Raw genomic sequence first — 18,693 nt, forward strand, 5'->3', positions numbered from 1 at the left:
TCTCACCACTAGACAAGCACAACAGGAGGCAGCCAGTATGCAAGGTAGGATCTTGGGTGCATGTGTGGGTGTAGATGTAGGCTGCTATTAAAAAGGAAGTGGGAAAACAATATTAAGACGGGAAAATCCAAGGGCTTTTATGTTCAAGGCCTACTTATGTGCCGGCCTGATGAACTCTAGAAGAGAAAATGGCATCAAGCTTAGTTATTACTGCAGATAGATCTAGGGAAGTGGTGGAGTCACCCTGGCAGTGTTCAGTAAATGTGTAGAAGAGGCACTTGGGGACATAGTTTAGCAGGCATGGTGATGATAGGTTTACAGTTGGACTTGATGATCCTGAAGGTCATTTTCAACCATAATGATTCTATGATTCTATAGGCCATGTGCAATCAGCAAAACTGAAACCTGGAAAATGAGAATGCAGTTTTGGTTATGGCTATAGCTGATCAGATGTTTTTCAAAAGCTTTGTATTTTTGCTTTAGCAGAGAGAAAAATCTGATATTTATTTGCATTTGCTTTTTTTTAGCATATCCATCTATACATATTTTGAACATTTGAACAAGATATGCTGGATTATTAATAGGTCCCAAAGCTCATGTCAAGCAATGAAACTTCCTAAGAGATCAGAACCATCCATCTGAACTTAGTTTCAAAATTTCACTCTTTCCTCTTTTGCTGCCTTATAGGAGAACATTCCCATGAATAGTGCGAAGTTAACTCATTATACTAGTTCACAACCCGTTTCAGGACTTTTCTGTACAAAGCTGACAATAGCTGAATAGGAAATATACTGAAGCTGCAAGCTACTATCCCCTCTCTGTTTTCCTGTCTTTCTCCATTCTGTTTGTCTGGCTGGTTTTGTATGTAGAACATCATAAGTTCTGTGGGACAGGAACTGTTGCTTTGCTTTGTGATCATACTATGCCCAGCACAGTTGGCAGCTTTTAGGTGATATATTATTAGTAGCATTTTTGAGACAAACACATCAAGGTCCAAAGCACGAGAAGATCGTCCAGTCAAGAAAATTTCTCTAAAGTTACGTCCTGCCCCCACTGCTCGGCACTCTCACTTCTTTGACATTTTGTGCTGAAAGAACTATAGATAGTAGTAGTGAGTGCAAACCATTTCTTCTGATTTATTTCTAATATGGATTTCAGAGACTAATAAGGAGTTTATCCATACTTCCACTCTCCAGCACAAAGCAAACTAAAAAAGAAATGCTAACTAGATGGCAAGTGATGAATTCCCCCTCTTTGTATTCCCATCTCTCCACAAGGGCATAAGAATATTTAATGTCACCTGTAGTATGTTAACATTAAGGATTTCTAGACTACCTTATTCTAATTATGACTAAGCCATGAGAGAATCTGGGAGCATTAATACAGTACAACTAGTCTTCTGTCCTAAGTGTCTAAATACATACACAGACTACCTTGCCGTACTGTTTGATTAGCTTGCAACATTTAATGGAATTATCCTTGCAGTGCTTCTGAGATACGTGAAAACTATTGTTTGCACAGTACTGACAGAAAGTGGCACAGGAGTTCAGCACCCTACCAAAGGCTATACTTTAAGTCTGCCGCTGAGCAGAGATTTGGAAACTAGCTTCCTAAGCATTCCGTTTTACTAGCACACATTAATAACATAGTTATGTTTCATGATGTTTTAAATCAGCCTGAGAGCATCACAGCTGGAAAGGTATTATGTATGATGCAGACTATGCAGAATCTGAAGTAGTGTACATTTACTGTAACTAGTATGGAAGGATAATTACCTACTACAATTATTTAAAGCATGAAATAATACATTTAATGACTGCATGATGCATATATTCAATTACTAATACAGGAAGGAACAAAAAGGAATTAAGACTAATGTACAGCACATAAAAAGTCACTGGACAAGATCACTTTTAAAATGGTCAATACTTTATATGTAATAGTTTACTTAAGGTTTTATTTATTTGGTATGTAAGTTACCATCAATAATGTAGATATAGAACATAAGAAATGTCTTTTTCCCACTCACTTGTTTTACTGGAATAATGTTACACAGTTCATCTTTTTGAGGGCTATATAACTAAAAACCAAACTGGCTAACGTGATGCCTTCACATTAGTCTTATTCCCATAACTCAGGCACTTAGTTCCACTAAAATCAATAGAGCCTTGAGTGTGTAAGTGAGAAGTAAAAGACAAGCATAATAAATACTCTAAATCCTACGTTGGCAAATAGATATGTAATTCTGTCACATTAGCTCCATGGCTGATCTTTTATTTGCATATTTTCAGAGTTTTGATCTACAAATGGATTTTAATTTGTCGACTCTTGCAAGAAAAGCCTTGTGGGAGTGGGGGCAGGTCATGCATAATCAAAGAGTAAAACACAGGCAGAAGGAAGATGTAGAGAATCTGAGCTCCATTTCTGTATAAAATGCAATTACCATTTTTTATAATTTTCCTGTATCACATAAAGGTCTTATTGCAGTAGGTGTCATCCACATTTAGTGTTTTTTCAAGAGGTCCCTGTCTATGCAAATGGCACAGTTTCTTGCAAAATTAATGTAAAAATGTGGAATTCTTTCTTTTCTTATTATATCACTCAAGAAGACGCACAGAGGGGTGAAATGTTTTTCTCAAGGATGTAGCGGTAGATCTGGAAGGTGAAGCCAGTGATCCAAACCAAATTTCAAGACCTTAAGTGCAAAAACTTTCCATTTGCTGCTCTACAACAAGAGTTCAGTAAATGCACATATGAAGAAAATGATGCATAGGATCTGTAGCTAGTCAGGCACTAACTGGATGCAGGTGCCTGTGAAACTGTGAGCTTGTGGCCTTTTTTGGCCATATGGGCTCACTGGGGTCCCTACGCTATTTATATACAGAGCCAATGACCTCTTTTGCTTATGTCAAGGTTTGGAGTGCACACTCCTAACTGTAACCCTCACACCCTGACCACTGTCTTCACCAGGCTGAAATGGCAGCTCTTTCTCCTATCTTTTGGGGTGGGTGGGATCTTTCATTTCGCATCCACTCCATGAAAGGTATGCAGAACGCAACTCAGATTTCACAAACGCGTATCAAATCGCATGTCCATTACTATGAGTGACCTCATTCTTTACCTGGAACAATCATCTCCAGAGAACAGTAATTTAAGGATATTCATCCTTGATAACCCAGGAGTTTGGAAAATGAAATAGCTTTTCTGATGTAAGTAGCAAGAATCAATAACCATTAAGCACATAAAGACACTGTAATATATGGAGCATATGAGTGTCTGAGTCACTTCATCACCAGAACGGTTAATTTTGGCAGTATGTAGGCATCAGGCACAGTCAGAAATTTGGTTTACCCACAACACATGGATGGTCCAGGTGTTCAGATGTCATAGCTGCATAAATGGGGGTTGCCTAGGAGAGAATGAGCAAAGTGGAGAATTTGCCCAATATGTGAGGACAGACTGCAGTGAGGATTAGTCTTGTGCAAAAAAAAAAGAAGCAAATTAGCTGTGGCTGAAACTATACATTTTTTTCCTCATCAACCACCACAGCATTAAAGAAAAAAAATTTTTTGACAAGTGGTAAAGCTAAGATTTCACCTTCTCAGATTTAGTGATGCTGTTCACTGAGAAATGAGGAAGGGAGGGGAGGAAAGAGGGGAATCATTCTCTAGAAATGTCTTCCCCACATCTTTTCTCAGGGTTTTTCCTCAGGGTTTCACGCAAAACAGAACAAATCACGACCTTAGCAGTTCTGCTCGGTTTAATACAGCTGCATGCTGCAGGTGGTGCCCTAAAAATATGTTTGTTTATTTTGCAGCACTGCGGGCTACAAAGCTGCACTTAAGAATGAAACAGATTCCTCTCCCTCACATTTTCCCTTCCTCACTTTGAACTTCCCCTCTCGCTTTTTAACTTGATGGAAGGAGGTTATAAGAAACACAGAGATAAAATGACAGCAATGAGTCTCAGCTCAGTCTGAAAATAACCAAATAGGAGGTATTGGTATGGAGGACAAAATTTAAAAAAGACAAGCATAGTGTGTGACACTGAGATTTTGGTACCATACCAGTTCAGAAAAGCATGCTAAGAATGGGAATCTCCCATGAAATTATCACAGGAACTGATTGAAAAAATAGAAGTTTTTTCAAAATAGAGATCCGTAAACATGAAATCAAATCAGTCAACAGCTGAGAAAGAAGTAATGTGCTGAAATGGAAATGGCTACAAGACAAGTGCTTGATATACTGATCAGATCTACAGGTGCTGTGGTCTCTCATCAGTGCCAGTCAAAACACTGCGTGCTCCGTCATTTGACAAAGAAGCAGTTGCAGCCCCATTACCACTGGTTATTCCAGCTTTGTGTACCAGTACTTCTTCTAACTACTAACTGCTAAATAACCAAATCAGAATAATCCTCATTTTATCAGTGCATTTCCTTGCACGCAGTAGCCCTCAAATATTTTCTCCCATTTTGAAGATTTTATGAACCATGAACTTCAACTGGTTAAAGTATAGAGAATATCAACTAGAATCTTCTGTTACTTCTTCAATGTGACTCGCTATACTTCAGCAATTTGGCCAACTTGTTTGTTTATTCTGAGCAAAATCCATTCCTCGGTAGAAGGTAGCAAAATATTGGTGCAACATCATGTCTGGCTCTCTTTAGTCTTAAAGGTAGATGTTGCCCAATGATTTGGCCACCACTCTGCACAAGGACTCTCCTGACCTTTGGGATCATGTCATAGTTCAGTTGACTTAGCTGCTGTTCTTTTTTAAGAGAAGAAATGACTGTTCTCAAAAATGGCCTTCTTACAGAAACAAAATCTGTATTGACTTCCACAGAATTATCAACAAGATTTGTATGGTTCATGAGCTGGTGCTGTTTTCTTCTCGGACACATTCCCAGATAAGGTGGGGCGATAAGGTCTCTTGGAGACACTGAATAGTCTGTACTCCCTCAGCAAAGCACCATTTCTGCAGTCCTTGAATTATGCAACAACCAACCTGGAGACTTCCTTTTTAGAAGTATACAATGGTGGAGCTTTTATAGCTTTTATCTTACCTTTCATATTCTTTCAACTAGCTGTTTCATAGCAAATGTCACCTCTATACAGAGTCTAACCTTCTGTAACTGGATTCCTTGTGAGCTTACTAACAAGCTGTACAAAATAAACTCAGTATAACATTTTCAAAGACTGATATAAGTGGACATCAGTGAAGCTGAATTTCTTTTATCTGTAGGCAACAGAAAACATCCTTACAAATGCACTACCAGTCTATGAAAAAGCTAAGATCAACATTTAGCTTGATCATTGTCATGAACATACAGAAATACAAATAGAAAGCATGCAACCAATTTGTAGGTACCAATTTATAGTTTTACACTTAAGTGCAAGATCCACTGAAGTCTCTCTAAAAGAAAAATGAAGAGAAAGATTAATTTCTTTCTACTAACTGGAGATAAATCTGATCCAAGACTTGGGCTTGCTTAAAGCTAGTTTTCTGAAAACCAAGCAATATCTACTCTTCTAACTTTGTGCTATATGTTACTGAGCAGTACCAGGTAATTCCTCTCTTTCTCACCACATGTATCACGACTGTGACTTTATGCTAGCATTTCTATTAGAACCCCATTCATAAAAGTGAAAATGATGTAAATGCAAGCATTAAGTACCAGATTTGGAAAACTGTCCTACACTTTTAACGTATAGCTCTTTACCTATAATAATCACATTAACGGTAAACATGAATAGAAATGTAAAAAATCTTTAGTTGGCTACAGCTAGCAGATTACTGACAGATTTTTATTCTGAACCTTTCCCCTGGCTTTCAAAGAATGGCCTTATCCAGCAGCATAACTCTGTTTAGGCACAGATACATAAAAATCCTTGTTGCATGGTGCCTGTGTTGAACCATGTCTTTGAATGAATGAATTTCCTGTTCATCATTCATTACACACAAAAAATAAGACAGAAAAATAAGCCTGGATATCTCCTTTGAGGGTAAGCTTGAGTCACAAAAAAATGGTTGTAAATAAAGTTGTAAAGCTATTTTGATAGTACTTATTTAGTCAATGTGGTTTCTTTGCACTGTCTCTCTTTTCCATCAGTTGTAGCTTGTCAAAATTGCAGTTCTGAACTGTCCGGAGCAGGGACTGTTTTTATCTTATTGAACTGTCCAGTGCCTGCCTCGCTAACAACTTGATCAGGGTCATTTCTTTCTGCTACAGCTTGGCCACCTGGAGAGCCCAGAGGAGGTCTAGCTTGGCTCCAATGAAGGGAAGTAGTGGCGCTTTCAGGTGAATCAGCTACTAACTGCTTACATGTGGAGCTGTCACAGAGATGTATTGACAGAGATGTATTTTCCTGACCTCACCTGGTACTTGGCCTTTTACAGCAAGACTGGGGAATAGATAGATGAACCTGTTCACCTCTGGGGTAGCTGAGGGCCATGTTCTTCTCTGTTATGGGCTACCCAGCTGCCTTACATTAATTCCTGCATCTGGCAAACTAAATTTCCTCTCTCTTGCTAGTATTGTCATTCTCTGAACAAAGCTCTAGAATCCTCTGCACAAAAATGTACATAGTGGCAATTGTGTCCAGGCACTGAACCAAATAAAAGTGGGCATAAAAGTGTATGCATCACTAGGCCCTATATAAAAAAACAGCTTGCCATCCAATGTAATTAAGTCAGTGTTTATGTCATCCTTTTGCCTGAGTCAGAGTCATTAGAAGGAAAAATGATTAATGCAGGTAAATATTACTTAAAACCTATCAAATTCCCCAACCATTACAAGCTGTTTTTTACTGCTCATAAATTTTCCTCAGTGTAACAGTGGATTCTTGCCCTCATAAAAAGATCAAGATTTCTGCTTTTGCCTTTCATGCATGTGCATTTTTTTCTTTTGAGAAGAACCTTTCCCATTTTCCTGAAGGGCATATTGAATAATGGTCAGTTTTGCTGATTTAAGAAAACATCAGACTTTGACTGGTTAGATATGAGATCTGTAGAATGATCAATGCATCTGTTTTTACTATGAAAAAATATCTGTCATTTTTTCACATTAATTTTAGCTTTCACAGCAATAGCAATAGCTGTAACTGTTTATTTTCTCCTAAGTTATATATTCCAGTGTAATTTGAATGGAACTTCCTGTAAGTATATTGTGAGAAGATCACTGCAGAGGCCAGGAAGGGAGAGCAGGCAATGGCAACAAATTTTACAGCATTAAATGTGTACATCTGAGGTTTTCAGATAGAGATTGTTTGCAGTAGCTGCAAGCCAAGAGAGTTTCACTGCAGGGCTTCTAAGACCTAGTTCCAGGGTTTCTAAATCAATGCCACAATATTCTGCTATTCTGGAAATAAAGTGCTGCAGGAAGAAATCTAGAAGAAAAAATATGCTGGGAGTGAGGCTGTTTATAGGCACTTACTGCAAGGAAGATCTGAAGAGAACTGTGAGCCACTTCTATGTACTGGTATTCAAGAAAACACCCCGAGACAGTGATATAACGATGGTCCTCTGGTGCCCAGTCTGGGGCTGGGGTTACTGAGGTCACGGTGCAGCCTGGCCCATTCTCCATCCACCAAGAACGATGCATTGAGATATTAAAGGTCAGAATGAGATCTGTTTCCTGCAAAAGAACAAGTGAAGAATTAACATGCTGGGATGGTACTCTATTACTAGTTGCCTCAGCTAGAGATTTCTCAGCATGTATACAGAAGCAAAGAGCAGCAATAAAACTGCACTGTCACAAGATTAGTGGAGCTTGCCTGTTGCAAGCTCATGTAGCTGTACCTTGACAGGCAGATTTTTTTTTGAAGCATAAGGAAAACAATCCTGCAAGCCAGGACCTTCTCCCAGACATTATAGCAGCCTGGACCACATCAGTCCTGTGGAAATCCTAAGGACTGATGGATGTGCCCATTTCTCCCTAGCCTTCCTCTGATCACTTCCTAGAAGAATAACTCCTATTTGGGTGATTTGATCCACCAAAATAGACAAGAATCCCAGGCATCTGGGGCTTTGTAAACTTCTGCATGTGTGGGTCTTTTGTAAGGAGTTTAGGTCATGGAATCTGGGAAGTAAAACCGGTAGCTCTACCAAAATATTGGAGGAGGTGCAACAAAATAATTTAGCCTTATTGCTTGAAGCTAGCTCTTCTGAATTCTTAGTAATACCCAATCTTCTACCTTCATAGCTGTTTGTAAGGAAACAGCTACTGAGTGTTGTCTTTTCTAAAGATGTTCAGCTTGTTAAATAAAGGGCAAAGAGACAAGTAACCTTTAAATCCCAAACAGCTGGTTCTTTCAAGCTAGGGCAAGGGAGTAACAAGTCAGCCATGCTTTCCATTAAGGTTGTCCTTATAAATAGTTCATAAAGGATTAATAAATGATTAATATACATCATAAACAATACTACAGATACGACTCTCATAAATTATACTTGGTTGCACAATACTTGAGGGTGTTATACATGGTTATAAGCAAACTATGGATCTTGTGGATTCTGTAATAGCCTACACTGCTTACCAACTCTTTATAAACTATTTATAAATGTAACCTCATTGTAAAGCGTGAGTATCTAGTCTGTGTGCACATGTGCTCAGTCATGTAAAAAAGACTGCTTTTAAGCAGTCTGTTTTTGCAGAGACAAACTCTCCACATACCTAACCTACATTTTTTCAGCCTGTTGATGATATCAATAATTAAGATTCTCATAAAGTTTTCAAAATGTTACAATTTAATTAGATTTACCATGCCAAAATGAATATAATGCCCATTCTGAAGCAGATATATTGTCCCCCTATTTCTCTCCCTTCAAAAATAATCATTTTTCAATACCACATATTTTTCCCTTTTTGCATTAATTCAGGTAAAGGTAACTCCATCCAATGAAGTGTTTAATAATGTCATGACTAATATGCAGGAAGGATCATAAATATTACTGCAATGAATAATTATCCTATGTTGTTAGAACAGTCTGGTCCAGCAAATGATTAGATATAGGAATAATCACGTCACTTCCCATAAATTTAGTGATGCAACTAACCTCAAGCATCTTGAAGGTAACCAAGATTACTGTGAATATTTGGATAAACAGCCCAAATTTGCTAAAAGTAGGCATATTTTTCTACAGCTATATGTCTTCACCTCCAACAAATCTCACCTGACTGTGGACCCCTTCTAACAAATCTGCTATTCTGGTGTTTGCCAGATTCTGACTGTCTTAGAGTACAGTCAATAGACATTTTACCCCAGCATCCAAGTCATTTCTTTTCTTTTTTTTTCCTTCTTTCTGGAGTCAGTTGTTACGGTTCCTTTGTAGCACAAAGTCCTTCTCACTCAGTGTAAGAGGTTGAAGAATGGGTGAATATCTTTGGAGTAACTTTGCTTGAAGTAATGGATTTATTCCTTAATAACTAAAATCAAAATCCATCATCTTATTGTCAGAAAATATTTAAGCTATTCTAGTTACCATGGAAAACTCTTAACCTCTAGTCTCTTATCAGTGCAGCAGTATGAATAAATAGGACTCTTTGTTTGGCTCTATTTTATCATTCTGATACATTCAGAAGAATCATGATGGACTAAAAATATTTTACAAAGTGCAGACAAGGGATGAAAAAGGATAAAAAAGACACTTCTACTTATGCAAGGTGCTGTAGCCCAGAATGCTATTGGTTAAAAGTATAAGTAAAGTTCCATGTCACACAGAAAATATGATTATACAGAGTAAAATCTTCATAATTACATATGTAAAAAAAACCCAAAAAGGATCAAAAGTCTTCACAAAATCCAGCTTTCTTTCTCCCTGAATTTCTCCTTGCAATATTTTCTGAAATAATTCACTATTATATTTAGCAAATTCCCTTGCTTCCAAATCATATTTCGGCACTTAGGTTGAATGCTGTAATTAAGACTAATAATCTTGCTTTTTTCAAAAGTAGTTTTTTACTAATTATCAATAAAATGAAAAAACAACCTACTGTAGGTCTGTATTCTATTTTTATCCCAAATAAATCAGTAAAATGCTGTGTTGTTTCCTCTGTTTATAAAACACACCTGATACTTGTTACAGGAGTGTTATCTCTCTTAGTTCATGATATTAGAAAACAAACAAAAACAACTTTTACTGAAAGCCTGGACTTTAAATCCTGCAAAACTTGTAATGAAGTCTTTGAAAAGACTTTTAAACACTGCCGTTATTATACATCTAATTAATTAATTAACAGGCCAAGTTCAGCAAACAAAATAGTAAGTGAAGGTGAAATCTGGATCTGGTAAGATGAAGCATCACCCATGTCTCTGTACAAATATGATTGGAAAAAGCCTGATAATGAAGTCTGATTTTCACAAACAAGTACATAGATTAGTCCCTGTAAATTCTTACCTCCAAAACATGTGGGATAAGAATTAATGCAAAAAGAGCCTAGTTAGTACAAAGTCAGCTGCAGCAAGAAGTCAGACCTTCTCAGATATTAATCATTGCGGGTTTTGATCTTGCTCATAGTCTTCAAACCATCTCCTTCTACGTGCAACCAGCTTAGAAGGACATTTTCTATTGTCTAATATCAAAGGATATCCAGTTCATGAAGACTTATGTATCTTAATAAGAAAACTGATAAGGACCTGAATCTCCTTTTAGAGCTCTGTGAGCCAAAGTAAAGACTACATCTACCATTAACAGCTATTGGAAATTTAGAAGTATTCTTTAATAAGCTCACTTGCTATTTACTCTTCTCACTGCTTGGATGTACTTTTAGTGGACAGAGATCAACACTGCTCTGGAATCAAGGGATTTTTGTACTCTCTTGTGTATTTGCCGTATGTTTTCTTCCAAACATCTGTGGCTCAGAATCTGTTCAGAGAAAAGCATAGAAATGGTCTAATGGGCCTTGGAACTATGAAACTTCAAGTACTGTTCATACACATTGGGCATGTCGATACAGTGCTGTTCACAGTTTGTATGTCAAGGAAGATTTTATTATCCTAAGTTCAACAAACAGCTTCTTCCTTCATGTACACAGAAATACATCTGTATGAGCTTTATTGATGATCACTGGTGATGCTTTTGTAAATCCTGGTGACATTTGTAAAGCCTGTTGTTGAAAATCAGTACATTAAAGTAGATTTTGCTATTCACAAGGGGGAAAAATCAGAGGAAAATCTTCAGTAGGACATCTTTGCTGCTGTTCTTGAGATGTCATGATATTTTTAGTGGTCAAGAGTGGTACTGCAGAACTGGACAAAACTATAGCTTGGAGATATCACAGGTATTAGAAGTTCAGACAATTCCGAGTGTGTAATTTCTAGCTTGGTTTGTGAAAAATATGGAATCCTGATGGTTCTCTGTCTGTTTTTAATACAGCACAAACAGCTTTGCACAGCACTTTTTTGCTGAGGAATAATTTTGCAGATCATCTGGCTGAGGACATGGCAGAAATGGTAGCAGAAAGCTGTTAAATGTTGGTAGGAAAAAATAAGCCTTCTTTGCATTAAGGAGCAGCACCAGGTCAGGAGTACTCACAGTGAAGATTGTGTATGTATATTACAGCTGCTATATATTACTATGTATACTACCTCTGTGCAAAAATTACTTATTGCAAGGGTTTTGGTGACTGCTCTGGCGCAGTTTGGAACAGCTGATCCCAAAGAATCCATAAGAAATCCAAGCAAAAATAATTGTGCTAGTGAATCAAGGTTATTTTTTTTGAAAGTACAAGAGATTGTGAAGACTCAGGGGAATTAAATTGTATGAGGAAATGAGATTCTTCCTTTTTTTTTTCTAATTAGGAATTAGTGAAATCTGTGCAGATCTTCCAAGCTTCAGTACAAGGATAGTCAACCATGCAACCTCCCTATTTCATTTTTCAAGCCTAAACCAGCAAGAAGAGGATGCTTAGAGAATGAATGATCACATGAGTTTTCAGTGATAAAAGATCAGTGTCTGAAAGCATCTATAGTTGCCTCGGATGTGCAGAGGCCTCTACAGGCAGGTTTCCCTTCTGTTATCTCATTTTTCCACGAAATGTAGCTCCCAACAAGCAGTATCATTTTCTTATACAAGTAGACTTTTTCTGTCTAAAGAAGCAGCTGCTTTTACTGAAGAATCAAAATACACCTTGACAGCTAGGTGCATTTTTTTTTCCTTTCTTATCCACAATTGTGCAGGGATCATGGACTTCCACTATCAAATGTTTTTTGCATCTTAAAATCCTGTTGCATCTTAAATTATTTTTAGTCTCTCTCTCATACTTTTTTCATCACGGGTAATTCTTTCCCATACAATTTTGTGTTCTTGTATGAATATTCATATTAATTTGATTTTTTTTTCAGTAACTCAAAATTCTGGCTTTGCATTTCCTATTACATAAGAATTTCACCTCAGTATAATTCCAAATATGATATAGAGTGATATACCATGTGCCATTATTGAGATAGGATTGAATTAGTACGAATGCATGCAGTAGATTTACTTCTGAAGTTCATCAGTGAAAAAAGCAGAAGTTATCTCACTGTTAGCTTTTCTCATCTTGCCCTGTTCTGTTGAAAATGCTCCAGATGTAACTGAAATGATTTTTAGGATAGTGTACATCCAAAGATCTCAATGGATTACTTATAGAGACATAGGCGTGAGAGAAAGGCATCACTCAGATATGATGATTTTCTCTTCTAAAATGAAACTAAATGGTTATATGAACAAAATACTGTAAAATAGTCCTCAAAAAGCCTAGCTACTACAATATGGGGATTGACACCGTAATTTACAACTCTGTCATACCATTCCTATCAATAATCTTGTGGAATTGTTAGAGCTGCAATCAATGCTATCTTAATTAAGATCATCATATTTTTCTAGTATTGGAATATCTACATTGAGAAACCTTACAATTCTGTTCTGTTACCATTTATTAAAAAAAAATACCCTGCTAAATGCAAGAATATTAATTCCATCAGTTCAGCGGCATCAATATTTTTCATTATCTACTTTGTTCAAGAAATTTCTCTCTATATAGTTCTTCAATTAAAAATATCATAAAAGGAATGTAAAAACTTGCAATTTGTACTGCAAGGTTAAAGTGATTACTTCTATCTCATGAATATTTTTCATATTTAAATAGAATATTTTTAGACTAAGAATGCTAAGTCTTTTTAAACTAAGAATTAAAATCCTTTCAATTTTTTAATGGAGAATAGAAGAAGCAACTTCATCCCAATATTGTGTGATGTACAGTCACTTACTGGGACTTGAGAGGTTGCAGTCTCTTGGCTATCACAGAGGAATTGGCTATCTCAGTCTTCTACAAAATTAGTGAGGGTCCCAAACAAGGGACCCAATGTTCATTCATTCCAAAAGATAAAGAGTTTTGGACTTTAGAATGAATTTAGAATGTCTGTAAAATTCTTTTCTAGCTTTGCTTTTTGAAACACAGTTTTGTTCTGGCAATAGTATTATGAAGAGACACTAAATGCTACCATCCTGTCTCTAACTATGAACTTTGTCCTAAGTCAGGTTACACTCTTCCACACTGAAACTGAAAATTAACTTTCTAATATGCTTTTTGGATCATCATTTTTTGATTAACCGAAACATATCTAAGTTGCCTTTTGTATCTTCAGGTTTAAATTTCAGCTTATTATTCCCAAATTCAGTATAATTCTGAATCTCTTTTCTAAATGAAGTGAATATTATGACTATTTCCCAAACACTGGTTGCCCATTTTAAATTTAAAATAAATGATTTCAAGTTTACAAAAATATCACTATGTTTGTATTGGTTTGTTGTGTACAGAACAGAATGTCTTTAAACAAGTTTTAGCTCTTCAGTCTCTCAGGATGAATTCTTTTTCTTCTTTTTAAATGGTAAAGGAAATATGCTTCATATCTTATTTAATCCAGGCAAATATACAGATCAATAGTGCTTAGAATTTGCAGAGACAAATATAAATAACCTCCTAATTCTAAATAAAATATGTACAAGATATACAAGGACATCTTACATCTCTATAATATCCAAAGGACTGAGCAGAGCTTCCAGTGAGTAGTTCCAGCTACAAATGGAAAGGTCTAGGTCCTCAGTAAAATAATAGGATCAAAAGAATATCTTTAAAATGTTTCCTTTTCTAGAATGAATGGTTATTAAGACATCTCAAGAACACTTTGCTTAATTATGTTTATCCAAGGTAAAGTTTTATCATAGTCAACAATTTAGTAAGGAAGATTGCAAAAGTATGGGATATAGAACTTCTCTGATAGTTTTGCTTTTCTGATAGGATTTGTTCAGGAGAGAATTCCTTCATTCTGTATCATCTCAGTGGTTCTGTTTATTTTTTGAAAGAACAGAACAATTGTCGCAGGGCTGTGTTATACCACTCTGACTAACTTCAGTTCATAAAGAGTCCATTCGTGTCCCTTTACATGAACTTATTTATTAGAATATGTAAGGCCATATTCAGATTTGATATATCAAACTCTTTTCATTTTATATGCAGTAATTAATTTAACAGTAAGTGAAATTTTTCTTCCTTTTGGTAGATATTATGTCACTTATTATGGACCACAGATTAATTTTATGAAAACTAATTTGATTATCCGCTATTCTCATCTAACTGCAGAAATAAGATCTAACTTATCTTGAACACAGAGTGAATTAAGGATGGTTGGTATACTGGCTGTTCCCTTTGGGGAAGTTACTCTGAGGAAATTATTTGAATTATTTCTAAGAAATGGTTTTCACTGTTTCTTCTGTTCTAGAGATGGTAATTTCTATTTTTCTGCAGTGTACCTTAGCAATAATTTTGAAGACTACTAAGGAATTCCAGCTAAATTTGGAGAACAATTTTAGTTTAAAAATGAAAAGAACAAGAATGAGAATAATACCATAAAGAATTCATTTCGATGTTTACAGAATAAAATATTAGAGCTTTTTAAACTAGACTCATTAGCGTATTTAAGCAGCAAATTGAAATGGAAAATGCTAGCACTTCCATTTATTCATGGTAGGTAATATGGGTTCAAATCTCATATATCCATGATTAAGACAGTGTATTTTGCTCTTCTTGTGAGCTACTAGTGAAGAATGACCATGCCAATCAACTTAGTAAACTGCAGCCTCATAAGAATAATTTGAGGACATTTTAATGTTATGCATCAGTTGGACAAACTCTGCATGCAATGTTGCTATATCATGCAGGACTATCTGCAGAATACAAGGATACCTAATTTGAGATGGCAAAAACAGTTAAATAAAAGGATCCACTACTTGCACATCTTCTTATCCTTAGCACTAGTTTTTATAAAATATACAGGGTCTATAGCAGACATATGGTTATAGCATTTATAGGATTATATATACATTTATGAATAGCATACACAATATAGCATAAATAGTATGCATAGTGTAAGAAATATCATGCAAATTCACAGTGCAGGGTTACGGTTTTGAACTAATAGTGTTACCAGGCGACAAAACACTTTCTAAATATAATAGTGTTTCATCTTAAAACTCTTTACAACAGCTTTATTTCCCATGATTTTCTTCTCCTTCCTCTTAGACACAAATATTTTCAGCTGATATTTGAAGATGCGGCAGTTAACAAGTATACCATGTTATTTAATGATATAACAAATACTACTTTGCATTGTGTGCTTCTGTGTTCTTTTCTTTGTAAAAGCTTGGTCTCTTTTCAATAGCTAAATTGCAAAAACAAGCATGAAATAAAATAATGCCAACTGATTCATATATTCCCATTTTTAAACTTGATTTGTTCTTGCATTTTATTACAGATATTAAGTGTAAATATAAAGGAGGTAATTTTGTAAAAGACAATGAAGAGTAACCTATTAATTGAAGAGTAGCATCTTGTATCTGGTAGGCACCCTTAAAAATTGGTTCTTAGATAAGCTAAGTCAATAGTTTAATGTCAGCTCATATGAGAAGTCAGTTCCACTATTACAGGAGATTGATGTTTTGACGCTTTGCTCCATCTCACATGGCTGTGCAAAAGGAAAAATTACCTTTCAGTTCAAATTTACACTGATTTGTGTCAAAGGCAGAAGAAGACTCAGGTTCTGGTTTCCTATTAGTTAGCGACTAGTAGGACTGTGCAGTGAGAATACAGACTCCATCTCTTACGGCTGAGCACTGCCTGGCAGGTCAGCAGCCTGCAGAGAGGCCTGGAGGACACTGAGGTGAGCATGAGGCAGCATAGCAAAGAGGGCCCACAGCATCCTGGGCTGAATTAGGCAGATCTTTGCCAGACGGACAGGGGAGATAATGCTTTCGCTCAGCTTAGCTCTGGTGAAACTAAATCTGGAGTGCTGTGTCCAGTGCTGGTCTCCCCAGTGCAAGAGATGAATCACAAAGATGATTCAGGGACTGAAGCATCTCTCATAGGAGCAGAGGGCACTGGACTCGTTCACCACTAACATGAGAAAGTTCAGGGGGGATCCCATTGCTTCCCATAACTACCTACTGAGAGGTAAGTCTAGAGAAGACAAACTCCTCTCAAAGGTGCACAGCAGAAGACCAAGGGAGAATAATCACAGGTAGGCACACAGTAAATTCTGATGAGATTTAATTTTATTATTATTATTATTACCATGAGTGTAGTCAAACACTAGAGACTAGAGCAGGTACCCAGAGAAGTGGTAGAATCTCAGTCCCTGGAGATATTTAAAACTTGACTAGAAGCTTGCCTTAACAAGGCAATCTAAACTTGAAAAGAGAGTTGTGCTACACAACCTTCCCACTTAAATTCTTATGTTACACACCATGTGTTCCCATGAAGAATTAAAAAAGTATTCCTGTAATTGTCCAAACAAGAATCCCTAATTGCACAATGAGTTGACTTCTTGCAGCATAAATAGTATCTGTGGGGTGTGTCCATCAAAATCCGCACTATAACACATTGGAGAGCACAGTACTAGTAAGAACCCCCGTAACTCAAGTATCACTTATCCATCGGGCTAATAAGTAATCCATGATCTATCTCTGTAGGGGAAGCATGCTTTCAGAAAAGACTTTCAAAAATAGCTTTTAAACTCTTTCTGTTACAACCTAAATGTGTCTTTTTCAGGAGAAAAGAAAACTGGCATTGGAGTGGCATAAATGTTTCCCTTAAAGATGCTGTACAGATTTTTAATGATGCTGCTAGAATTGGGTCCCTTACTCAATTTTTAAATGTCAAATATAAATTTGAATAAAACAATGAAGATGCTCAAAAAATTTAGGATTTTTTTCCTAAAATGTTTTATTTACAAGCATTTCATGCATGCTAAGTAAAATTCCACTTAAGATGCATCTCTGAATCCAAAGACCCTCCAGTTTCCATTCAGGATTAAGATGAAACACGAGCAATGATCTTTAATGAGCATCGCTTAAGAGAGGCAACTAGAACAGAGTCCTCTCTCTGTAGACTAAATCAGTGATTGAAAACTTTATTTAAGAAACTGACGGGGAGTAGATTTAGCATTCTAACTGTGCTGCCTGTGTCAGTTTCTTAAATTAAGTTTTCAGTAGCTGATTTAGCCCAGGGAAATGCAGAAATCTGGTTGAACTGTCTCTTGGGGCTGCTTATACTAAATTTTTTGTTTGTGTTTAGTGCTAAAGCAGAATTAGAGAAACTCCAGTGTCAAGATGTTAGAAGATTGATTATTTTTATTACTTTGAATTGGAAAGCTGGTGTACACAATAGAGCACTTGCAGGGGAAGAATGATAACAAGAGCTCATTTTTGATTTTCTGGTGTTTAGGAACTCTGTGAATTCATAGAAATAGGGTTAATTTTGTGTCAAGGAATATAGGATACGTGGTTTATTAAGTATAGGGTGAATAAAAATATTTTTATGAAAATATATTTCTGCCCAATGGAAAAACATATGACCTTCAATAGGTTTTACAGTATCTGTATAATATCTTTATTATGAAATGCTAGCAGTAAACCACATCCTCTCTGCCCCTTTCCTTTGGGTAAAATTCTCCCAATAAATTACTTACAAGAGGCATCTTTTGTTTACAGGACACATAGCTTTTCCATCAGCATCACTGATTTTGAATGTTTCTTGGACAAAGGCATCAAAAGTATTAAAACTTCCCTGAGGAGTAGTCCTCTGTGTTGTGCATTGGTGCAATTCTGAATTCAGTAGGAGCTGAAGATGTCCAGGGAAGGTAGAAGTGAAGTCATATATACTTTCCACTAAAATAAAGTCTTTCCCTTCATCTGAAAGGGTGATATGTGAAGTGTTATTACAGTGCACATCTCTATTAGAACAAAAGGGCTTTCATCTTAAAAACTAATGGCACAATCAGGCCTGAAAATAAATATTCTATAGTTTAGCACCCTAAGGTTAGGAAATGACAAAATCAAGCTATTATTTGGAACCTCGATTCTGCTTTATGCATCTCAGCATTAAAGTATAGTGCTTAATTACATGCCATTTCAACAACATGGGTTAAGCACACAGCATCTTGTTCATCATAAGTTACCCTCACATATTATTCACTTATGACAGTTCAGAATGTTTTGGAGAGATTTCCAGCTTAGTCCTAAATAATTTAAGAAATTATTTCATTTTTATAATGTCAATAATTCCATTAAATTAATGGGATTCTCACAGCACATGAGATTGAAATTGTTATTTGAGGCCAGACCTGGAGATAAATACTTCCCAAGAAGTAACCAGATTTGATT

General features: G+C 36.2%; 1 protein-coding gene across 1 annotated transcript in view; it reads right to left on the reverse strand.

Moving 5' to 3' along the window:
* NKAIN2 (sodium/potassium transporting ATPase interacting 2) overlaps positions 1 to 18,693 on the reverse strand; it is a 275,617-nt gene that overhangs the window by 67,661 nt on the left and 189,263 nt on the right. Inside the window, exon 4 of the mRNA XM_088530309.1 lies at positions 7,433 to 7,633. Within this exon, the coding sequence (XP_088386435.1) occupies positions 7,433 to 7,633 (201 nt within the window). The remainder of the gene's footprint in view (positions 1 to 7,432; positions 7,634 to 18,693) is intronic.

Source organism: Tinamus guttatus, unplaced genomic scaffold, assembly GCF_059628265.1.
Source record: "Tinamus guttatus ecotype Peru unplaced genomic scaffold, ASM5962826v1 Tinamus_guttatus_pri_ptg000366l, whole genome shotgun sequence".
NCBI lineage: Eukaryota > Metazoa > Chordata > Aves > Tinamiformes > Tinamidae > Tinamus > Tinamus guttatus.